Source organism: Aquila chrysaetos, chromosome 5 (genome assembly GCF_900496995.4).
Source record: "Aquila chrysaetos chrysaetos chromosome 5, bAquChr1.4, whole genome shotgun sequence".
NCBI lineage: Eukaryota > Metazoa > Chordata > Aves > Accipitriformes > Accipitridae > Aquila > Aquila chrysaetos.
In genome coordinates, this window is record NC_044008.1 from 69,481,556 (window position 1) to 69,506,655 (window position 25,100).

Consider the following 25,100-nt stretch of genomic DNA (forward strand, 5'->3'; position numbering starts at 1 on the left):
GTGGATTGCACTCAGCACAAGGTGTATTCAAGGAGAAACAAAAGAAAGAAAAAATAAAAAGAAAACTAAAGCGTTACCATTGTAAATTAGGCTATGCCCCAGTCTCCCCTTTTCTGCCCCTTTGGCTATAATAACCCATGTACACTATTACACAAGGTGACTAGAGTAGGCACAGTACCATTGCAATGTCCGTAACAACCTAGTATATATTATAGAACTTTGTATTTAATAGTTAATATATTGTTATACTGTATCAGGTATATAGGCCAAAACGAGGTCTTTTGGTCAGGGCAACAAAAGGTGGTATTCATGGGGAAAATTGGGTTAAAATGTTCCTTTTTAAAAAAAGAAAAAAAAAAAACCAACAAAAAATGAGTGTAAATCTTTACAAATGACAAAAACAAATGTGTCCTATTAAAAGCTTTTGAAAAGAAAACAACTGTGCACTTCCCTTTTTTGTTGTTGCTGATGATAATCTGTATCATTCAGAGCGGTCAAATCTTTGGTCATGTTTTAATTGCGAACAGTTGGAGTAGGTATTGCATAGCAGCAGCGGACGGGAAGTTGAAAGAAAGATTGTGAAATGTCGGCCCTTTGTGAAGCAATTCGGTTTGACACCGCAAGCGAATCTGGCCCAGCGCATCGCCCAGGGTGTGCTGTTTTACCAGCGAGACCATCGGCTGTGTTCCTACAGATCACACTACGCTGGCAGAGCCCAGCTCCGCAAGTTGCTGAACGACGAGAAGGCTGCCGGGACTGCAACGGCGAGAGCTGCAGCCAAAGGGGAGAAAGGAGTCAGGAGAAGGGACAGATTTGATCTTTCCGTGAAAACATGTTGCTGTGAAGAGGAAGACGCTGGGCTTTTCCACGCATTCGCAACTTCAGGATTTCCAGCCTGAAGTACAGCAGCCTCTTCTCCATCGCTTCTGCGGTCATTTAGCTCATTGCAAAGCAGGAGTTGGCAGGGAAGGTGCCGCTCCGGGAGCTGCAGACTGCGTGCTGCAGGGCAGCGGGGGCTCAGAGCCCTGATGCTGCTTAGATACTACCAGAAACATTTGAACCTTGAACTCTTCAGGGGTCTTTAGTGAATGGGTTAATTAGCTCCTAAGGTGAAGTCTCCTCTCCTCTGGAGAGCAGCCACTAGAGGAAGGAAGCAGGCACTTAGGTGCTCTGCAGCCCTCTTTCTCACTTTGGCTTGAATGACTTGATGACCGCTCTGTAGCAGAAGGGACCCTAAACTGACACCCAGAGTGGTTATGTTGTCTAGAGGGGGTTTTGATAAAGGCCTTCTCACAGTCGTCTCTTGAGTAGAAAACAGCAGGAAGGAAGTTAGCCCTTAAACAGAGGGAAAATGTAGATCTGTGCAAAATCCCGTGCAAATCCATGCAGAGCAGGACTCAAGGGGTGAGACCTGTGATGCATCTGCAGGGCCAAACCCCTCAGGCTGGAACCACTGAAGTGCCTTCCCACCCCTCCGAGGCTGGAGGATCCACATGGCATTAAAGTAAGCTGGGCTCAGCCAAGAAAGCAGAGGAGTTCACAGGTTCAAGCACTTCACACCTCTCTGCACACAGGTGAGTTTAGCCCTGTGGTTGTTCCTTACAGAGAATGTCAAATCCCTCTATTTCCAATGCTGGGTTTCAGAGGAGTTTGGGAAGGGGGGTTGTTTTTCTGCTCTGTTTTGTGAGTGTTCCTGTATGAAGCTCTTTTGCTGAGTTTTGCTTGTGGTTTTTAGAAGGCTCCCACCCAGGCTGGCTGCTTGTGGATACTCTCTCAACTTGCCAGAGCTGGGGCATGGTACTTTGTTATTTTGTTTGGTAAGTAATTTGGATGCTATGTGAAACCAGCTTGTTTTCCGTGTAATGGTAGCTGTATCCAGGGAAGTAGCACTTCAAATTTAATTTGTTTCTGGCTTAGTTGAGACAGTCGGTGAACTTCTGGAGAGCAGTGTCCCATTGGAAAAGCTGTGTGCACAGCACATCCCTCGGCCGGAGCTCTGCAAAACCCTGCAAGTAGCTACATGAGAAATAGGAAAGGCCTATTTGTGCCTTCTGTATTTCAGGTGTGCCAGAGATACAGAGACATACCAACAAGTCTTAGATGTGACCTGTACTAGAATCCCGCTCCCCCCAAAATAAGGTAGGAAAAAGCAATTTAAAGAAACGAGCCTGGCTCCCTTTATTGCCACCAGCATGGTGTAAAGGGCCAGCTGTGATCAGCTACTAGGGGGTGAGGATCCCGCAGATTAAAGGGTTAAGGCCAATAAAGTTTTGGAGGGACAGAGGCCTGAACTGACTTGCCCAGAGGTGGGCAGGGGTCACCAGCCCCGGGGGCGTGGGGAGCCCACGGTCACGACCGTGCCGGCGCCGCCCGTGCGCAGCGTTTTGCTACCATCTAGTGGGCTGGGGGCGAGGAGCGGGTTTGGGCGAGCTGCCCTCCGGGTTACCGGGAGTGGGACACCCCGGCTACCAGGGAATGTGTACGAAGGACCCTGCGGGGCAGTTCTGCCCGCCCGTGAAGCTCTTTGTTTCCTAGCTCGATGTTGCAGAAGCAGCAACAGAGTTCTACTTCTGTGGGGATTTTCAGCTACGGAATTTATAAAAATCCTTTCCTATGGTAGGAGGAGAGGAAGGGTTTAGCCCGCATTCAGGAGTACCATGCCAGCCAGTGGAGCCACGCAGCAGAGACACACGTTGCTCCGTGGCTGCGGGAGCTGCTCGAAGCCGGGCTGCTGCGCACACCCTCCGGCATCTCTCTCCTCTCCCCAGCTGCATGGCTCAGGCTTGTGCAAAGCCCTGGGAGATGACAGCCCATCCAGGGACAGTCCTAGGGCTGTCTAACATCTCAGAGGCCGTGGCAGCACCCGAGAGGCTTGTTCGTCCCTGCACAGTCTTACGTGTCCTTTTAAGCACATGTAAAACCTAGAAGCCCAGCACACAGTCCTCCCTGCGCGTGCCGATCCGTGCCAGTCCCGTATGGGACTGCATGCAGCAGCTACAATACATCCCCAACCTGTGAGCTCGGTGTTTAACCTCTGCTTGGCCCAGCGTGGGAGCAGGATAATCAAGCAGGCCTTGTGCCATCTTACGTGGCTCGTGCTGAGGTGCTCAGAGGTCGGGTGTTCACTTGGGCGCAGGCTGAGTGCTTGTCACTAGATGGCAATGCCATGAAGTGGTTTAGCTGGGATATTTGTGTGCATTAGTTCAGGCTGCACCTGAGATCCCCCGTAACCTGCTGTTTCTGTTTGGTTTGGTGTGGTCTTCAGCGTCATCAGTGAAGCCATTGCCCCGCTGGCATTTTCGCATTTGAGAGTGATTGGACTTTAAGGTGGTTTTTACACATTGTATTCAATGCTTTGGATATGTTTACAACACGCTATATAATCCTGCAACATCCTCTGGCATTTTCTATTATTGCTTGAGTCACTGGATGCTATAATTGGCAAGCTTTCAAAGGTCCTGAATAGATCATCTCTCCATATCTGTTTAATACTCTAACTAATGCAACCAAAGACCCCTGCAGGTCCAGCTGGGAAATGAAAAGGATGGTTAAACCACTTAATTACTTACTGTGTTAACAATTATTTTACGGGAACGGGAAGCAGAATCCGGCTGTTCCGGGGGAAATCGGGACAAAGTTAATATTGGAGTCATTCTACAAAGAAAAAATACTGCAGTGGACAGCATGTGCTGGGCTGACACCCGCAAAGGCGGTGCAGAACTGCTCTGCCAGATGCCACCATCTCAGTGTGGCCAAGGCCTGGTGACAACTCCACGTTCATGCAAACAAAGCAGGACCCCGTGTTTGGATTCCTGCAACCACCGTGAATTCTGCGTGCCTGTTTTGCGGTGGAATCCTGAACGACTTCAGCCCATTAAAACTAGGAGGGGTTTGTGGGGTGGCCGAGTTGACGGGGGAGAGGATAAGCTGTGGCAATTGTGTCAGGGCTGGATAGTTGTCAGGGTAGGATAGTTTGGGTCTCAGCTCCAGAAGGCCCAAGTGCCACGTGCCTCTTGTTTGTCGCTGTTCATCCATCACTCTAAGCTCCTTCTGCAGCTAAACCACCCACAAGCTGGGGTGTGTTATGCCTGCCGTGGCTTCAGTCAACCTCTGTAGGCACTGGAGAGCACGTTTGTGGAATTACCTAGCAGGTGAGAGAGATATGCCCAGTGCATTCAGAGTTTGGCTGCTTACTGCTGGAGCAGCTCCAGGACTACTTTGGGGCGATCTAGGCAGTTCTCAGCATGTCTAGATTCTTCTCCTGCTCACTGCTGTCAGCATGAAATGTAGGAGCACTCATGTAACAGGGGAAGACGGTATTACACACGGTGTCCTGGAGGAGTCATACACACACCATTTTCTCCTTTTACAGAGCCTTAATGCACTGGGTGGACCCCACCTCACTCCACAGTAGACAGAATGACTTTACAGTGCAGCTTCAGGCCAAATGCAGTGTGCTCCCAACCTCCCTGCGCTGGCTTTCCAGGGAACTGCTGCCTCTGTTCTTTCAGCCAGGGCAATCTTGCCTTCCACTCCTTGCCTACAAAGCCACGGAGCCAATATATGGCCCAAAACAGAGCTGTGAATAAAAACTGGGGCTGCAAATTCCCAGCCCACTCCCTCATCTGGTTTATCATGGGACTTCTAAACTGTTCATTGTGCTTTCCAGAAATGAGGAAATTAAAGTTAAATCCTTTCCTGCAAGGAGAGAGATGCACGCTATATGCAACACCGTTGACCGCTTGAGGAGAAGAAACCCAAAGTCTGCTGCTACTCATGCAGTGTTGACTTTAAGCAGAGTTTGTTACAAGTCCACATCTTATGTGTGTTAAAACAAGGTGTCATCCCCTTTCTTATAAAGTAAATGTATAGGGCCTTGCTGTAAATGCTGCTTTGGCAGACTCTTTTTCTTACCATCTGTAAAATGTGACACCTTTGGGTCTTGGAAAGGAAGCTGAGCCTCTGCTGTTCCGAGAAAGAAGATGATATTTATAGTCAACTAACCATAAAACTGTGACTTCCAGAGCTGCACATGCTCAAGCCCTCCCCAACCCTCAACTCTAAATGTCCTCCTTTATACAGATTTCTTCAGGAGTCAGTCACACTTCATTTTGCTTTTAGTGCTTTGCAAATCAGCATGAGGTGCAATATGAAAAGAAGCCTGCCTCGTACCTGGCACTGTGCTTACACAAACAGCTTCTCTCTCATGTTACCTCCTGTCCTGCCTCAGCCAATCTCTCTAGCTGATAGCTAACTTTCTGCTGCGTGGCCCTGGGTGTGCCTTGTAGGTGCTTTGTGATTGCGCTGACTTGACCTGCTCTATGTGCTAGCAGGTAAAAAGTCCTTTACTGTGCAGCTGGCATGGAAAAGAGGATGCAAATACATTACTGAATGAACCCAGATCAGATCTTGCCACTCCCTGGAATAAATGTCCAGTGTGAAAACGTGAGTTCGTGACCTCTCTGACATTTGCACCAAAGGTGCCACTTTGTTTTCCTGCATAGCTACCTTGCATTTGGGGGAACGTCACAGGAGTAATGACACATTCTAGGTACCTCCATCTTCCTTCCCATCATCTAAAGGAAACAGGACCGAAGTGAGCTGCCCGAGATAGTGCTTCAGGCTCCGCTCTGCACCAGGTTCAGCAGAATCCTTTACCATGGCTCTTCACAGAAGCTTTTAAGCTTCCCCCCATTTTGTCTGTCTGAGACTTTAATATTTCCTTAATTCCTGCCTTTGATTCTTCTCTCTCTGCTAGTCTGTTTTGCCAGACAGCACCTGGAAGTCAGTAATTACACTGCAAAGCCAGTGCAAGTTGGCAGGGTCTGCTGCGAGGTCCAGGCTGGCTGCCTGGTGGCTCTCCCTGAGCTCATGGGGGGGGCTCGCAATCAAAGGGGGGGCTGGCACCCCAACTGGCACCCACTCATCAGTACCATCCCTGTTTAATGGCACTAACTGCTACTGAAGGCAGAAGCTGCCCACCATGAATTAGGAACATGAAGCAAGAGGCAGAATCATTTAGGGCCCCCTACTTTAGGGTCCTGTAAGACCCAGGGAAAATATGCTAATACAGGAACTTTGTCCACAGATACAGTGGAACAATTCCACCGAAGTCAATAATTTAATCAGAGATCAATTCACATTGCACATGTCAATGGAACTGTGCAGTACACTGATAAAATAAACTTCTCCCCTCCTATACACACAGCCTACAGTAGCTGTTTGTGAGGTGCCTCTGTAGCTGTGACATAACGTCAGAGCTGGTCTTAATTTCGGGCACATTCTCAAACTGCACAAAGTTCTGCTCTGTGGAGCAAGAAACACAGAAGTGCGTGTCCACGTGTCAAGAGATATCAAATTCTCAGCAATTCTCTTGGAGCAACTGCTCTCACAGGTTGTTGCCATAAAGGAGTAACTCGCAGCTATTACTGACTGTTCTTAAAACTTTTATTGTGGTGCAATTCCACTGAAAAAAAGTTTTGATGTAAGAGTTGCAAAGACAACCCATGATGTCCTTAGAAGACCTCGTTCACCCAGTTGTCTAGGGCTCCTCCAGTATTTTCGTGAGAGGGTTGTAATGTGGTTGTGCTGATTAGCCTGGATCAGCCCGATATTTCAAATCTTGTAGGCAGTCACCCAAGAACCTTATATTGGGCAAGATCTTCCCACACTAATAAGAACTGTGTCCCTTTAGCCAGGTTATAGTAAATGTCTAAAACAAATTCTCAGCATTGTTCGTGGGAAGCACACAGCTTCCTCTGATAGTATTCTGAGTGGGTATCACCCCTAGCATCTTCAGTGACCTTCATAAAAGATCAGCAGAATATTTTTTCTTTAGGGATGAAATATTTTTGGGACACAGCAATACTGTGCTTCTCATCACTTTTTTTCTGCTCTGGTGAGCATTTTTGACAACACCCTTCTGCCTGATGGTTCCTCACCTTCCAGCGAGGAAGGAAACTCAAACTCTTAAAATATTTAAGTAGATTTGTGGCAGCAGGGTGCTTTGCGTGAGGTGATGTTATTGAACCAGATGCTACAGCAAGTGGGTGGATGAACAGCAGGTGCTGGAAGGTCAATAATGCTGTAGGGCAAGCCCTGCCCAAGAGGAAAGCAAACAGTGCTTCTGCATCACAGGGAGGTGAAATCCAGATTGTGCCCAAGGTGCTACACTACAAAAATCTATTAGTTACACATATACGTCAAATTTATTGACTAAAAGCTTTTGAAAATAGATCCACGCCACTGGTTTAACCACATGTCTACAGCAGAAGCAATCAGCATGAAGGAAGAGCCTGTAGATGGATGGGTAAGAGATGTGATGCTCATTTAAGTCACATTAAAGTCCACATTAAAGCTCATTTAAGTCCGCTGAGGCAACCACACTCCACACCGCTCTGAAGGGGCGAGGACGAGCGTCCCCAAGATGTTAACGTTAGCCTGAGCGGTCTGGACGGACGGACGTGGTCCCCGAACCCAGCAGATACCCCAGCTTCGTGCAGCCACCCCGGGTGACCGTCCCTCGGCCCACCCTTCACTTGCCGTGTGGGGACAACCAACGTCCCCCTCCAAGAGCAGGGCTCTGGTTGTCCCAGCACCGGTCACACCAGCCAGGGGAATGATGTTTTCCTGGGGGCTTGGTCCTTCCACAGGGAGGTCACCCTTGGAAAGCAAGAAGCCACATCTCGGCAGCAGCGCCCAGGCTTTAGGGGCCGGAGGAGGGCTGCGGCGGCCCCCTCTCCCTCCCCGTGACACCGGCCGGGTGTGCTCGGCCTTTGAGGGACTGCCACAGCGGGGCCGGGGGTTGCCCTCGGCCTGCCCCGCCGGCTGAGGGGAGGCCTCGGACCTTCTAGCGGCCGCCTCACCGCCTGAGGACGCCTCGCCGAGGCGACGCGGCCCCGGCCGGCGCCTGCCGGCCTGAGGGGCCGAGAGCAGCGGGGCGGTAGCGCCGGCACCTCCCGCTGCCGGCGGGGAGGGCGGGACGGGGAGCACCGCGCCCGTCCTCCCCGCCCCCGGTCCGCCCAGGAGGGAAGGAGCCGGCTTCTCCCCCAGTCTGGTGCCCGGCGTGGGCCTGGAGGAGGCTCCTGCGCCCCTGCCGCGGCCATGGAGGCTTTCTGCGGGTCCCGCTTCTGGGTAAGCAGCGCGGCCGGCGGTGCCGCCTCCGTCCCCCCCCCCAACTCCCCTTCCCGCCCCGCGGGCTTCCCCGCGCTGAGGAGAAGGTTGGCCGGGGAGGTGTGCGCGGAGGGGCCGGCAGGGGGGAAGCGGGGACCAGCCCCCTCGGCGCCGGCTGTGGGGCTCGCCCCGGGGCGGAGGAGAAGCGCCGTGCCCCGCTCGGCGGCCGCCGCGGGGAGTTTCCCCGCGAAAGGGGCCGTGTGCTCGGCCGCGCCGGGTCTGGGGGGCCGGAGCCGGCAGGGAGAGGGCGGTCCTGCGGCTTCGGAGGGGCTAAGCTGCTGAGCTGCGTCTTTCTCCTGATTGCCTAGCCCCAGCGGCTGGCTGTCCCGGGAGCCGGCTGGTGCGGTGAGTCCTCCCGCAGCCGGCTGAGGAGCGGGACCAGCAGCAGGGCCGGTAACGCCTTTCTTGTTCGCGATTCATCGCCTCCAGACCAGAGCCAAGGCCCCAGGGGACCCCACAAGACCCCAGGCCGTGCCACAGCTCCCGCCGCCTTGCAGGAGGTGCGGTGTTTCCTACAGCTCTCCTAACAGCTGTAGTCCATCTCTGGACCATAAAGCAATGAACCTGTCTGTTGCCTTCTTCTGAGGGGTCCCGCTTTATAGCGTTGCTGCTGCTCTTCAGAATCCCTCTGATGAGCAGGAAAGTACTCCCTGTTAAGCGCTTTGTTACTGCTAAAGAGTGATGGGTTCGTGGCAGCCAAGGGTGGTCGCAAGCCTCGGAGAACTGCGGTGACTTATGTTCGTATTTGGAGCCATCAGTCTTTTGGGAAGGCTGATTGCAGCAGGCACTGTGTTTGTAAGCAAAAAAGTTTGGAAATTGCTGCCATGGTCTGCTCAGATGGTGAAGTGTGTAAATGCTGTTACAAGGACTTGGTGCAGTATTTCCCCAAGGTACAGCACGCTGCTTTCCTCTCTGCTGTGTACACAGACACTTTAGACTATATGAAGCTATGGGGAGTTCAGCATGTACGGTGAATCTGGAACTGCCCACCAATAAATCACAATATTTGCATGCGTCTTTCTCTTTTATATTGATTTAGCTGAAGGGGGATTTTTTCAAAGAAAGATGAGCAGGAGTGAAAAGGAATGGCTGAAGATGAATCACTGCTAGAAAGCTGTTAAAGGACAACACAAGCAGTTGGTTATGAGGACTTAATGCTGAGCTCCATCTTCAGATAACTAATTATCTTTCAAAATCTGTCTAAACATTAGTTTTTAAAAGAGGACTTAGGCTCCTAAGCCCCTTGGTTACATTTCTTTGTTTGGTCTGAGATTTCATTTCTGAGTGCTCTGCGCGCTCTCTGCTACAGCAGTTGGCAGATAAGCTTGCTCAAACAAGTATTTTCACCTTTTATTTCTACTATAAACACTTATAGAACAGGAACAAGCACAAACAGATCAACACTGCTCACTAGTTTATTGACTGCCTCAAGAAGCATGTCTTAGCTTCTCAAGGAAGGCTTGTAGTGCAACTACTCTTCGTAGCCAAAGCTTTTGATAACAGTTTGTTGATATGTTAATGTAAAATGTTTAGGAAGTTTTGCTGGTTTAAAGTATGAAATAAATGTATCATTCTGTACTTTATGCAGTGCTGTTACACTCAAGCACAGTACCCTTTGCGGTGCTGTGTCTGGTGTATGCTACGCTCTGGTAGTGTATCCTGGTTTTAATATTGCCACAACTTTTCAAAACTAAATTTGCAGGAAGTAATATAAAGGTAATCCAGGGAAGATATTTTAATTAATAAACAATTATTTACAGCATAAATGACGAAGAGATCTAGATATATTTAACAAAGCATAAATAATAATTAAAAAATATACCTTCAGCCTTGCTCAAAGTAATAGTGCAAATGTGACTAAATCGAGTTGATCTGAAACATGGTAGTTTGGATTGGCAGACGAATGCATTTTCTGTCCAAGTCTGTGAAGGAAGATGTCAGGCATGCGTTACAAGGCCCTCCAGAAACTTCTTTTTTTGTGTAATTATCACATACTTGTACGTCAACATAAAATATTACTAAAGAATAAAAGGAGACTGACTGAAAAGAGATGAGCAGTGTTCCTTAAACAAATGGGCAAACTACTTAATAAATGTAGACCTGTTCTGTTTCTTTGGAATGATCCAGAGTTGTTTAGAGTCAGAACAACCTTCCATCTGTGTAATTGTTTTAAAAAATGGTACTCAATAACTGTGTGAAATGGAACATGTGACCCAATGACCAGCAGATTGAACTCAGTGACCAAGGATCTTGTACCCTAGTTTTGGTAGGCGGTGGTATTTTGTCTGTTAACAGGAGTGTATACAGTGAACTGATTTTATGAGAGATTTTAAGTGATGACCATGTAGATGACAGTCACCTTGAAAGGATTTGCTGTGCCAATACGCCGTTCCATAAGAAAACGCAGGTAGAGGCTTCTTTTTGAACTAAGTCCACAAAAGTTGGGGTTTCTCGTGCTGCTGTACACTTGAAGAAGGGAGGACAAGGTGAAAGGCAGTTACCGGCCTGTGCGCGCAAACTAATGGTGCGCAGCTTTGCAGTTCAGATCAAGAACTTGATAAAATGTGAACCAGTATTAATGTTTGCTTTTTCATAGCTGATGAACTTAGGCTCTTTCCCCACTTTTTTGTCAAAGAAAATCTAGATATTTTTGGAAGCTGAACAACTTATTGGTGTCAGTTTTAAAACTGTTTAGCGCGAAAGGAAACATGCTGTTCCAGTTTAAACAGTTCTTTGTTTTGGAGTTTAAACCAACTACAATACTTTTCTGTTAAAAGGAGGTCAGATTCAAAACAAAACAGTTCAGAATTAGCTCACAAAAATGTTTACATTGAAATATATCAACTTTAATAGATGATTGATTTATCTTGGATTTTTTTGGCTTATCAAAAGTGTTAAGGTTTCAACTCTTCACCCTGATGCAGGGCGGGGAATTTTGCTCAAAATGTCAACGGGTTGGTTTTTTTTGTGTTTGTGCAGAGGCAAAATAATTTCCTGTTCAACCCATTTTAGAAATAAGAAATTAAAGGAAACACTGTAGGTCATGTTAGAAATCTATAAAAGCTTTTGGCTTCCAGCTACTGCTTTACCTGTTGAACATGCAATCAGCAAACTGCTAATACAAATATAGGGTATTTTATACATAAAGAGGAACAACCGGAACATTATTTTTTCAAAATGCAGTATGAGCAATCTCTTCATCTGAACACTTTGAAACATACTGTCTACTTCAATTGAGAATTCAAAGCTAATTGTTGATCTCTCCTAATGGTGTTTCCATGCTAAATGCCTTTCAGGAGATGAATGTGATAACACACCTAAGGACTGCCTTGTGTGGGTATGTGCTGTTTACTATTGCCAATAATTATCTCCTATTTATTCTGTCACGTATTTACTGTGTGATAGTAAGTGTGCTAGATAGGCATGCCAATTTATGTGACCCACAATCTCTGTACTTGAGAAGTAGATATTACTGAATTATCACTTATTTGTTGCTTATGTCCTCCACTGTAGTAAAACGTGAGTGGTTCCTCTGAGAGGAGAAGAAAGTGATCTCCTAGGGACTGTTTGTTGCGAAAGTGTTTTGGCCTAACAGCTAAACAACATGAGCTTAGAAAACCAAATTCTCTTCCAGTGTAAAGATACCTTGTCTTTGTGTGGCTCAGACTCCTGGTTAAGAAATGGCATTATGGCTGCTGTGAGGATAAAACATTAAGTGCTCTGCAGTACTTGGGTACTGTTGAGATGATGAGTCATAGAAACACCTTAGAGGGCAGACAGACTGAGTGCCTAGGCTTAAGCAACAACTTGTGGGTTTGATGTTGGCTTTTTTTAACAGCGTAAATAGGAAATGGTAGGAGAAGTGATAGGGCGCTTCAAAAGGGAGACCACAACTTCTAGTCAGTTATGGATGAGATCCAGACTTGTTCCTTTTGATCCTGCTTAGCTGACAGAGCTCAGTTTCCTTGCCTACCCTGTGTCTTGGTATCCTGACAGATTTTTTTTTTTTTTTTTCCCCCGTCCCACATGGAGTGCCAGCTCCTTCTTCATCCAGAGACTCTTGAGTAATTCAGCAGGAAGTTGCAGCAATTCTCAAAAGTAAACAATACCTCAGTCTTGTCTTTGAGATAGTCTCATACAAGCAACCCTTTAACCTTTAGCTTTGCGGATATTCCTTCACCTTGAGTCATTCTGTGAAATTTTGGTAGATTTGGACTAAAAGTCATGCTGCTCTCTAGAAATGCAGCTTCCTCCTCTGTTGGCTCGAAGTGCCACCAGTCTGCCCGCTGCATAATTTCCCCTTTTGCATCATCATGTATCACGCTTAAATTTTTTGCAGTTCAAGATGACTTAGGATAAATGTAGTCAGGAAGAAATCTTTCTTTCAAGGAAGATGACAATGTACTTGTAACATGTACAAGTTTATTTAAAAACCCCCACAGCTTATGTGATTTGGCCCTAATTTAATAATAAAACATTGAATTTCAGTTATTCCATTATATTTGCAACTAAATTAGCAGAGGAAGAGTGAAGCGAAAGGTGGTAGCAGGTCGTTGCAAAGGAGGGATTCTGCGGTAGGATGATGTGGTCCAGACTGGCTGTTCTTTATATATTAGCTTCCCCTTCTGCCACACTGTGATAAACACAGAATGTTCAGTGTTTGTAGTTACTTAAACTTGATACAGATCTCCACATAATCTTTGTTAACTGCATCCAACTTCAGGTAACTGAGTCCCACTTCTATAAATCTCTTCACAATTGTGTCAGGTATCTGTGCTCTTTCTCATGTTAGGTAGGAGATGAAAACAGGTAACATTAATGGTCTCTTCAGACATCAGATCTATGAAGTTATGCTCTCTCAAAGGGTAGCTGTGTTGGTAACATCCTAAACTTAAAAGCAATGTACTCAAGCTCAAATCCTCCAAGATTTTAAGATTCTTGAATTGAGTTGAATGGAAGCTATTGCTAAAGGATTTGGGCCTCAGATTCTCAATGTCAAGGGCAGTATAAATATTTATCAGTAGATTTGGAGTATTACCCAGGACCTATTATCATTCATCTGTGTGTAAACGGTGGAAGAGACTGTGTTTGAATCTGCTTGGGAAAGACGAAGTCTGGATTTGAGAGTTGTGAGCAAAACTTAATACCAGTGAAAGCTGCCAATATCAAGGATTTATGGAGTCCTTCAATGACAGTGTCAATTAACAAAGCTCTTGAAAATGACATTCATTTCAGTAGAATATGTGAATGTGATTGTTCATGTTTTTCAAGGAAAGCAGTCATTGCCATTTCCTTCAAACCAACACACTGACTAGTCAAATGAACAATACAGTCCTCAGTGCAGGAGAACGGGGGCAGCTGAGAAAATTGTCACTACCAACATCTGACCAGCATGGTTGAGTCCCTTCTGGAATTCCTGATTGCAATCTAGAATTGCAGGAAAAAGGATTTTTAGGAAAAAAAATCCCTAGAGGGAAAAGAATCTTTCTTTGCCCAGGTGCACTGCAGCTTTGCAGGAGATGCTTCACAAAGATCTTCTGGACGCAACAGCCTGCTTGTCCCTCCCTTCCATGTGTTTCCCTGGGGTGGGACAGTAAAACTTGAGGATGCTGTGAGATGGGGCAGATGGTAGCGGGGCAAGGTCCTACCTTGCTTTAATGGAGGATTAAAGCCCCACGGGGAGACTATTTCTCTGTAGCAAAACTCAAGGTCATGTATGTTCTTCAGCTTTCAACACAACTGTTCCTCCCTGGTCACAGCTCTGACCGTTTTAGCTTAAGTGACATAGCTGGTCGATGTGGTGTCTGGGGCTTAGGAATACTATAAAATTTGCCTCCTGAAAAGAAATAATATCTGAAACAAAACCTGAGTCACATGAGGAGCTCCTTAAAATGGAGCTTATTTAATCGCTACAGTTAAGAATATAAAGCATTTTGAGATGGGCCTAACCTACCTGGTAGGCAAACTGCTATGCCACTGGAGATATAATCCTTTCCTTTCTACATGTGTAAATTTGTAATGTATTAAAATGAAGAGACTATTACTGTTTAAAATTTAATTTAAAAAAAATTCCTTTGAAAAACCTATTAAATGGGATCTTTGATTTTTCCAGTAAGCTAATGCTCCATTTGTCTCCAGATGATACTGCCATGACTATGATGGGCCATTATCCAGTCACACATTATTTGGCTGAGCTGGAGGAGAGCATAGCGGCAAGCAGCCAGAGATCATCCCAGGAACGTGTTCAGGCTTTTGTACAGCCAACAGCCCTGACTCCGTGCTGGGCCCGTGTGAGCTGGCACCTTGTCCCTGTGCTAATCTCACGGCAGCATGAGAGGCGAAGTCAACATAAAACTTAGATGATTTACAGTAATGTCACGTGCTGGTGTCATAAAGCTTTGAATTAGAACAGAATAAGAAATGAAGGAGGGGGAGAAGAAAAACTATTTCACAGGAGTTGTTTCAAATGTCAAAGTCATTTAGTTTCAGAAGTCATAATTTCTTTTTTCTTTCTGAAACTTTCTGAGAATACATTTGACACTTGTGCAATTAAAAAAAAAAATTCTCATTTCTTCCTTTGCTACCTCTTCTTTTCCCCCCATTTGAATGACTTGTATTCTAGAATCTCCCCCACCTCTTACATGTGCAATTTTTTCCCTTTCATTTCTCTTTGTTACTAAGTACAATTGGAATCATGGAAAAATAAACAGGATAAATTCTCCATGTTCTGGGTATAATCATTTTATTACAGTAAGGGGAGGTGAGAGCAAGTGAAGTGGAACAAAAAGCAGTAAAAAACTTTATGCTTTTATATTTTGTCTCATTTGAAAAAGCAAAGTATATCTTCTGGGGGAAATAGTTTACTACTGGAAGATCTATCAGATGGAAGATTGTGGCCAGTGGTAATTTCCATAGGCAGCAACGTTATTCTGTCTGCTTCTTTTTTCCCTTTTTTCTCCTGCCCCGATACAGAGTTGGTACATCTTGCTTGAATGTTGGTGACCCGCAAAAATTCACTTTCCATGTCTCAGCCTCTTTGTGGCAAAGTGGTGGAAGTTCTGGCTCATTTGGGTATTTGAAAGATTGTTGTTGTAAGCATGTTGCAATTGGACCACTGTGGTTTTACAGCAGTCCCTTAGGGATGGCGCTGCTCTCTTCGTACCAGCACTGGCTGGGCAGATTCAGTTGCAGAGTGTTTGTACAGATCATAGGTAAACACAATCCTTTTAGAAATAGGGATTTCCTGGGTGTTGAAAAAAATCACGTTTTAGGCTTTAAGTTCACGTCACTTAGTGTTGGATAGAAGCTGTGCATGCAGTTGGTTTGGGGTAGAACAATGTACCAGGACAGTTCTGCCTTTGCTCCAATTTCTATGATTAACGTGTTCTTTTTGATAGTCACCCAATCCCATCTTTTCTTTATCTCTGAATTTTTTGGCTTAACAACACTGAAGGCCAACCTTCACGTTATGAAGAAGGGAAGAGAAGAGAGAATAGCTGAGAGGATGGGGGGAGGTGTAGGAGCAGACATTTCCCAAAGATGTTGCCTGTAATGGTGCTTTGCGAGCTCTTTTTCTCTCTGAAACTACTGCCGTGGTTTAGGGCCAGACTGTGGATTTCACTCTTTTGCTGAATAAAAGTGACTGAAATAAGTAGGTCTGCGGACCGAGATGAGTATAGTTTGTGCAAATTAACTTCAAGAGTATAGCTAGAGTGTAATGCTCGTCTGTGTTAGGTGAGCATAGGTCAGTTCTGCGAGTGGTAAACCAGGCTTAATCTTGGCCATTAAAGCTCATTAGCACACAGACTCTGTCCTTGCCCTCTAGCCTGCTGCTGCATTGGACTTCTTGGTGCTCCCCTAATGAGTGTCCCTGCAGCTGAAGAGTGTGACCAACCTTGGACACTTGAGATGGCATGTCACCTTTGTATCCTGCCCCACCAAACTCCCACGCTACTGTCATGTTAAAGGCAGCCTTGACCACATGCTAAAATCTCATTATCGCTGCAGTTAATTTGTCGGTTCCAGCTCCCACTAGGCAGGCGGACTGTCAGAGCAGCACTGATGACAATTTTTTTGTGACAATCCCTTTTATTATTATTGTACAGCAGCACAACTGGATGGGCCAGCTTAAAATGCAGGAGTCAGGGTGGGAAGGGGAGAAAATAAAGTAGGGACTGTCTCATTTGCAGCTGTTTCAGCTGTTCCTACCTCTTCTTAATTGAGCTACCTTCATTATGATCCTTGAATTAACCTAATTCCTTTCAATTGAATGGATATGGGATGGCTTAAATTAAGGATATTCCCCCACACCCATCATCACACTGTGCTGAAACAAGGCAGCCCACTCCTTTATTTGTACTTGCATAAGGCCATAGGAAAGGCCTTTGATGATGCAATTAACAGAACGTTTTCTCTACAAGGGTATATACCTTTGATCAATTTTAAAAGACAGTCAGGGCCTTTATTTTGAAGGAATGATCCTGTTTCCTTTTACTCTCAATCCTGTTTTTGATTCATAAGCATTCATACCTCTGTGGTTGCACTATGCCTTCCCCTCTGCAAGTCAATAAATGTTCTTCTGTCCAAGCAAGAAGGCTGGCTGCTACTAAAACAGTTGAAGTAGATGGATATTACTTTTACTTTAGGTGTTTGTTGTCTTAGATACATATAGTTACTGTTGTCAACTTCCACTTTACTCTCTCAAGCTATAGATGCTTTTTTGAAAGCCCCATTTGCTGGGCTCACATGACTGTGGCAGAATATGAACCTACTTTTTTTTCATCCTGCCTCATTTTTGTTCATGACAGCAGAGAAGATCTGAACTTCTAATCTTAAAACTCAAAAACTAAAAGGAGAAGAAAGAGAAACTTACTGTTTTATATAACACCTGTCACTAAACCCATACCTTGATTTTTGGATGTCTGGTCCACAGTTCTCAAGTTCATTGCATTGTTGGTACCATTTGTACCATAAAGCTTCAACTCAAGCAAAAACCTGTGACTAGTTACTCCACAACCATAAACTAGGTCATATGGGCTATGAACTCGTGCCAGGTCTATTTGATCCATTAAAATAAGTCACTAAAGATCCTTCTACTGCTGGAAAAGAAAGTTAAGCGTCCTGCATGGTGTCCTTCACTAATGTAGGTAACTGTTGCAGTGTGCTTTGTAAACAGAAAAATACTATTTCTGGTTATTAACTGTGTAAGTACTATAAATGCTTACGTCCTCCCAACCCCACCTTTTTTCCAAGCAGTATTGCTGTGGTGTTGCAGTGGAGAATATCATTATCTCTTGCCCTTAAGAGGGGGGCAGTGGGGAAAGGTTGTTCATGTATTCATGTGAAGGAATTAAGTTGTGCAACAGGCACTGTGGATTAATGAAGCATGTTACTCCTTCTGTGCATAAGGGTGAAATTGTTCCTTTGGAAACATAAATGGATGATCTTGCCCTGAAAAGGCTATTTGAAACAGGCAGCCTTTTGGAGGCCTGGAGCAGAGTGCTTGTTTGTGTTAATAAAATGATTACTAGAGTTTGCCCAAAGAGTTTACCAACAGGGACCAAGCAGGGGAGATGGACAACAGCTAGAAGTGGGAGGTGAGACATGGAGAGGCTGAGATGAAGCCTGTGCTGTAGCTAAGACTGAGCCCTGGTTGTTTTTGGTGTTGTGGTTCAGAGCCACTGTAGAGCCATCTTTGTTTCTGGGAGGAGGCAGTATGGTAGAGCCAAGAGAAAAACATCCTTTTTTTTTTCTTTTCTTTTTTTGTGCGAGGTTGTGCAAGTGAAACTCACTGGCAGGATATTTACCAGATCTAGGGGCAAAAGAAGGGCAGGAAGATTCTCCACTCCATTTAAGTTCTCACTAACAATTTCTTCTACAAGAGATACCATTTCCATGTTTGTTTACTGCAGGGAAGCATTGTTACTGTCAGCTATTCACTTCCCTATCTTTTACTCTTCAGGTGTACCTTCCCAGTCAGCTTTCCAATTTGATTTTTAACATTAAATAACGTGCCAACTAGTGATAACTGACAGAGAATCAGCGATATGGCATGTATTAACCTTGGGTAGAGTGTGAATGACGTCAACCAGATGGCCTTCACCTTCCAGCAGATAAAGAATAAATTTGTGTTTCCTGTCCTTTTCCCAATTCTTTTTGCCCTGTAGAAACATAGAGAGAAACATGTATTAATTTATCCATTCAATGGAGGTAACTGCTTGAGACTACAAAAGATATCGTTAGTCTTCCCTTGGGTTGCTGGCTGTTTGAAGAGCATTACTGCAGTGTCAGCTGTATGCCGGGTAAAGCCAGTGTGAGGCACTTATATTTTAAACTTCTGTAGTGGAGTAGGAGTTGGCTTAGACTTAAACCCAAGACCAGAATCCCGAGTGGTCTTTCTCAGCAGGCTCTGTTAACATCATCCTTGGGGCTTGCGAAAGGGATAGACAGGAATTTCCCTATTCCTTTTTTTCAGTCTAGCTTTAGGTTTTCTGTTTGTTCCCCCTTTTCTTTGAAAGCTGTAAGGGATGATGTGCAAGAAACCCAAGATATGTTGCATTGAACTTTTGTTTCCTTTAAAGGCATTATCAGTTTTAAGGATGGCCTTTTCAATAGCGGTGCTCTTTTCCAGAGGGGGAAGTATAATAGAAAGTACTAAGTATTAGAGCAGATTTAATGTTGCTCAGAGCTTCCCCTGTTGAATACTTTCCCTTAAATTAAGAACATGTATTTAAAGCTGCTCATCTAAATGTAAGTCCTGCTGCACAGATGGCCCTTAATATGAGCGTCGTGTTTATCCAAAGACTGTGACTGGAGTGATGGGTGTGATTGAAAGCTGCTGCAAGGGACAACGTCAATGATATTCTTAACTGATCAACAGAAAGCCCCACTAATTTGTAACTTCTAGACTCCAGGGGACCCCTTGTCTGCTGTGAAGCTGTTACAAGCATCTCTAATCTCTTTTCCCATGGATGTTGGCATTGCATTTAAGTATTATTACAGGATTAAGTACATTGTGCACCCAGGGAGTTGGGTACAGTGGGCTGGTATTTCTGCAATGCTGTGTCTCACCAGCAGAGCCTCCAACCTGATCCGTGATACTGCATCCAAGGAAATGCTGCTGCATACAGGCAGTTGCCACAGAGCTCTTGGCAGTCTGGAGGAGCCAAAGAGCACAGTGGGAGTCTGGATTAGGAAGAGGTCACAGGTTACTGCCCTTAAGACTTGCTTGTGGGGAAGCGAGCTGACACCAATGGTAGCTGTGATGGGCACGCTGGCTGTTACAATTTTCCTGGGATGAGTTTCTTGGAGAAAGTGGTGTTTCCCAACATGTGCTGCTGAGTATTTCCCCTTGTGAGATGCCTATTGATGGGTCACCCCGGCTCTGGGTCATGGAGCTGCCTGCAGAGTGTTTTCAGTGGGCTTTCACTGAAGGGGACCCTGAGACAGAGCTGTGATGCACAGAGGAAGGTGACTTGTTCTCAGGACAGCATAGAGCTGTGAACCGAGGAATGTGTGTGCTATCCAACATCAGAGTATTAGACCTCTTTGAGTAGCAAGTCCAAAGAAAACCCTCAAACCCAGACAGCCCAAGGTGGGTATTTTCATCCTCAATCAGAATGGGACGTAAGAAATATTTAAACCTGCTCCGCTTACCAGGGCAGAGTTCAGAATATGGAAAGGCAAAGCCGGACTAAAGCAGGAGCCTTAAAGATAGGAGTCAAAGAGCTGGTGTGTCCCTCCAGCCGTTGCTTCTTGTGTTTGTTCTCAAGGGTGGAGTTCCGTAACTTTACTGATGAATTGAAGGGTATTTAGCAATATTTAACTGTGTCGGCTTGGTCACCATAGATTATATTGAAACTTCATGTCATATTCTGACTCAAAATGAATTGTTTAGGGTTGGAGTGGATGTTGGAATATATGCTGTCTGTGTGGTGATTTATAAAGCCATAAAGTGGAACTGCCAGCTCTGTGGAAACAGATCCAGCTAGGTAAGAAATGTGGTGAGAAATGTAACTTTCAGATTTCCAGATTTAAAAGTAATAAAGATAATTCTTAACAGAGTCCCCGCTACATGGCAGATGGCATGGCAGCATTAGTCCACTATGGTCTGGTCTTGGGGGGAGCAAGTAATTTGTATGGAATTACACTACTTAAATGTTCAAGGTATAGTGTCTTCTAACAGGAACCCTTCTCATTGTATTCAAGGATGGAAAGAGTCTGCTCTCAGAAAACACCAATTCATTGAAAGGGAAACTTTTTACAGAAACAGATCTGTTCCAGGAAAGGTTGTTTATCTGGTCCAGGATGGAATTGGACTTGGGAAAACATTCCCAAGATAGCCAGTAGTCAGGTCTGTCACCTTGGATGTAGATTTCTCTTTCAGCCCACATCCCCATTTCCCATGTGCCATGGAAGTAGGAGGCTCTTGTTGGTTATCGGGTGGGTGCTGCTTCTTGTACTTTCACGTAATTTTGGACGGGTTCCACTTTTATTCTTAGGGATAATTCGACCGAATCTCAAAATCTTAGATGTGTTTTTTTAGGACAGAATTTTTGTTTTCTGGCCAGCTGTATTTATGCGTTCAGAAATGCAAGTCCTTTGCCTTGTTTAAATAAGAGTTAATGAAAACCTTTAAATGGCTTGGCAGCCATACAGTCTGTGTCTTGGATACAATAGTCAGCTTGTGTTCAGTCCAAAGTTAATGGACATCTGGGGCAGTTTCTAGGTGGCTGTCAGACAGAAAGTAATTTCTGGACATTTTGGTCTTATAGGAAAGGTTTAAATTAGGAGTGCTGCTTTTCCATACTGTCCCCGCCCCCCTGCAATAACTTTTCCCTTAAACAGAATCTTTGTTTTATTCTGTGCCCAGTTATTGCTATTCTTCCTCAGCTTTCCTTTTTCCAGGATTCTTTCCAGCAAGCTAAAGGAGCACAATTGCAAACATGCTCAAGACATTGCTAAACCACATGTAATTTAAAGAGGAAATTAGTATTTTGTTGAATAAATGATAGTAGATAAAGTCCTGCTTTGGAACTAAAGAGCTTTTCAGCTCCAAACTTCTAGAGGGCATCTCCTGCCCCAGGCAGGGTAGCTGCTAGGAGAGCTTATCATGTTAGAGATGCTGAAATGTTTTGATGATGAGCCAAAAATGGGTGCTCTTTAAACGTTATCTTCCTTTCTGGTGCCAGAGACCTGCTCGCTGGAGGAATACACAGAAATAGTTTGAATGTGAGGCTGGAGTTTGGTTTGGTTTTGATCTTGTGTTTGAATTGCAGTGTAATTGCCCCTGTGTTGTTGATTTGTGGCTGAAGTTTTCCCTAGGTCTGGACAAACCTGTTTAGGTAAATGGGAATCTTTTTATTCCCCTGGCCCACGCTGGGTGTTTGCATGCCTCCAAAGGAGCCATTGCTCAGCTGGAGAGGCACTAACTCTGCAGCATTAAAGGGTGCAGTTTAGATGCACAGCTAATGGATTTGTGCCACCCTTCACCACTGCCAGGGCTTTCATTTGTGCTAAAGCTGAAGTACTGAGTGACAAACTTGTCACAGTTCAGCCAAACCATCCTGCAACCTGCCAAGGCTTTGTAGTTTCATTACACTTATGAGCTCTTTTGTGGGTATGTGGACTGATGCAGGGGTACACATCCCTTCTGACAGATCATCACCGAGATCGAAAGATTGTAAGCAGATTATGTCTCTTCAGTTCTCCTAAAATCAACCATTGCTTTCAGCATTCAGTCTCTTTTGTATTGGTAAACAAAAGCAGGGCTGGAAATACTTTTCAAGAATTCATATTCAGACTAGTCAGTCATTCATTTATAAGGGGTGGGGAGAAGTGGCTCAGCTTAACTGAAGCATACTTCTACTGAGAGCTCATACCCAAAAATAATTAGGTACAAGTGAATGATTCTAGTGCAGAGATAAGGCATATTTGAACCACAGATATCTTAGTTTTATCATCTGCTTGTTAATGATAGTACAACAAAGTAATTTTACATTTCCTGCAAGTATTTATCTACCACATTTCAGATGACACATCAGATGGCAAAATGCAAGTTGTGAATTTCCAGTAGGTTTGATTAAAACCAAGTTCCCCTTAACTGTACTGAAATTTCTATTTTAGTTTGAACTTGTGTGACTGTGCGTTTGCATGTGGTGCATTCAAATCCTTGGGTACAAGTTGCATATGTGAATTGTGGTGTCCAAGGTCATAGATGGAAAGCCTTGCTTGCAATGTTTGCAAGAAAACCCATATTCCTACCTGCATGTACAATACGTTTCTTTTACCTTTGTTTAGAATAGGGAAGTAATTATAGTTGGAGGCATGTGCGTAAGAAGGACAAAATTTTAGTCATAAATGGAGGGGGTTTTCCCAGGTCAGCATACGGTTGATCTAAATCTGATAATTTTATTCAGTGCTGGACATTCTTGCTGGATGAGTTCTCAAGTCAAGGATTTTGCCTCAAGAGCTTTATTTAGCAGTTGCACTCCAGGCTGGGAATGCCTGAGAAGTGCCATGGTATCAGCACCTGTAACTAAGCCTTAGCAAAGACGGCAACACAAGGGGTTTGCCTGCTACGAAATATAAATCCAAATCTGAAATACAGGAGGGCAGAAGTGTGTCTTTCTAGGTTTTGCCCAGTATTTAAAACTGTACTTAGTCCTTTTACTACAACAGATTAACCACAAGTAGTTGGGATAGGTATTTTTGGAAAGCTTTTACTAAGGCCATGTGCTAGCTCCAGCAGAATTTGGATACAATTTCTTCAAGCAGATGTTCCAATTGGCAGCATTTCTGCCTCTCTATTAATAAATGTCTCATCTCTTTTCCAGGATTCAAATCTTTCAATACACACTGATAATCCAGACCTGACACCGTGTTTCCAGAATACCATCCTAGCATGGATCCCCAGCATTTATCTATGGAGTGTATTACCCTTTTATCTTCTCTACCTAAAGCACAACAAAAGAGGGTACATTGTGCTTTCCGTGTTGAGCAGGTTCAAGACGGTAAGATCTCTTTGCAGTGTTCCATGAGTAATGTGCAATTTTGAGTTTGTTAGCATTAGTTCAGTATCCAAGCAAGTGCTGCAGTAGGGTTTAAACAAAATCCCCTCTGATTTATGGGGGAACTGGAGAACTTGCTTATAGGAAGCAACAGTGTACGTACAGATTTCTGAGGAAGGATACCTAAGGACAGCTCATCTGTAAGGAAATCCATCCTGTGAACCCACCTTTCTGGGTAGAGAGAGGAGTTGATTGCTCTGCAGAAGAGAGTTCACCCCTTTGTTGAGCCAAAACTATGCTGCTTCACCATTACTTAAGCTTTAAACTGCTGAAAGCTGCACAACAAAGACCTTAAGGTGGGTCTAGTGAGAATTTAATCTCGTTGTGAAAGTAAACACAGTAAGGTATCTTTTCAAGCCACTCTACCCACCCAATAGTTATGTGATTTCATCTGCATCTTGTGCTTAAGAGATGGCTGGTGTCAACAGCACCTCTGGTTTATAAATGGCTAGGTCTAAGGAAAGCAAGCAAGTCACTTTCCATAGGCCACAAGAGAACTGGGGTTATTCCTGGAGAAAAATTCCAGGCTTCCGCTTCAGGGCATGTCTGCCTCTAATCTGGATGCTGCCTGTGTTTCCAATCAAGACTGAATAGTATGGGAAAAAAAACAGGTAAATACATTAGTCTTTCTACTGTTCGTGTTTGCAAATCCCTCGGAAAGCAGTTGAGATGGGATCCTTGGTTTGAGTGCAGTGGGACAGTTCCATTAACCTGACTGCAGCTGGTCAGCACAGCAGTGTTGTTCTGTTTACACAGCTTTGTCTTGCTGGGAATCTGTGAATCATAATGGTTTTGCTAGCCCTCTGACTGCCCCTGGAGATGAGTTTACCAAATGCTGTTTCTGTTTGGCTACTTTCAGCTGTTCGGTGTCCTGCTGTGGTGCGTGAGCTGGGCAGATCTCTTCTACTCTTTCCACGAGCTCCTGCAAAACAGGACGCCTCCACCAGTCTATTTTGTAACTCCATTGATCGTTGGCATCACTGTGGTTCGTAACTGTTTCTGTTTGTTGTGACCAATAAGAATAACCCTTTCTTAGATGAAGGAGGAAAAGGGTTCCTTTGCATTCATTGCCTCATCCTGTACTCTTTTAGCTGAATTATTAGTACTTGTATTACTGAAGCAAATTTTGCTTACCGAAAAGGCCGCAGTTACAGATATCTCTCTCATGTAGATTCAGCTAGGTAAATTAAAATCTTTATAATGGAGCGATTGTTCTGCCTCCCACCTTGCTCTCATCTATTTCTCCAAGCTTGTGATCCAGGTGTGGAGAGAATTTGGGTATGACTTTGCCTAAACAGGGAGATATGAGACAGCATGTCTTGTGCGTTTTTCAGTACTGTATTGGACTTTGTAAAACTGTGTCTCTTATCTGGTGGTTGTTCCTCTGTTAAACAGAAACCAAATTTGCTTTGCCCAGGATGGCAAACAGGCTTGTGGCTGTTGTATGAAAAATGAAGCAGTAAAATTTGCCCATTAAGTTTTTAATTCCCTTGGTTATATTTTTTTAAAAATACCATTCTCTAGACAAGTCATGATTGTTCATCTGGACTGGAGAAATGACAACTCTTACACTTGTTTAAAATGTTTGTAGCTAATATTTAATTGTGCCTAGTCCTAGGTACAAAATCCGGTTTAAAAACTGAATTCTGGAGATGAGGCTTTGAAAACAGTAAAACCAAATTATTTCATAAAGTTATTTGCTGCTTTCCTTAGATAGAGGAGGTTTTGCCATTGACTTCTGTGAAGTTATGATGGGGCCTTATTTCAAAGAGGTCCTGTTGTCAACGGTGACTGTAATAGCTGCCAACTGAGAGCGTGAATAAGAGGAGCAGTGGGATGGGATTGTGTTCACGTGTTCCT

At 44.6% G+C, this 25,100-nt stretch overlaps 1 protein-coding gene across 4 annotated transcripts in view; it reads left to right on the forward strand.

Moving 5' to 3' along the window:
- Positions 1-8,019: 8,019 nt before the first annotated feature.
- The window catches only part of ABCC3 (ATP binding cassette subfamily C member 3), a 51,836-nt gene continuing 34,755 nt past the window's right edge, over positions 8,020-25,100 (forward strand). Inside the window, exons 1-3 of one of the 4 annotated variants that reach the window (XM_030015438.2) lie at positions 8,020-8,133; positions 23,007-23,183; positions 24,100-24,225. In XM_030015438.2, coding sequence (XP_029871298.1) covers positions 8,104-8,133; positions 23,007-23,183; positions 24,100-24,225 — 333 coding nt within the window. In that variant the 5' untranslated portion in view covers positions 8,020-8,103. The remainder of the gene's footprint in view (positions 8,134-23,006; positions 23,184-24,099; positions 24,226-25,100) is intronic. The other 3 variants (XR_003923554.2, XR_003923553.2, XR_005932520.1) reach the window with 3 other exon arrangements.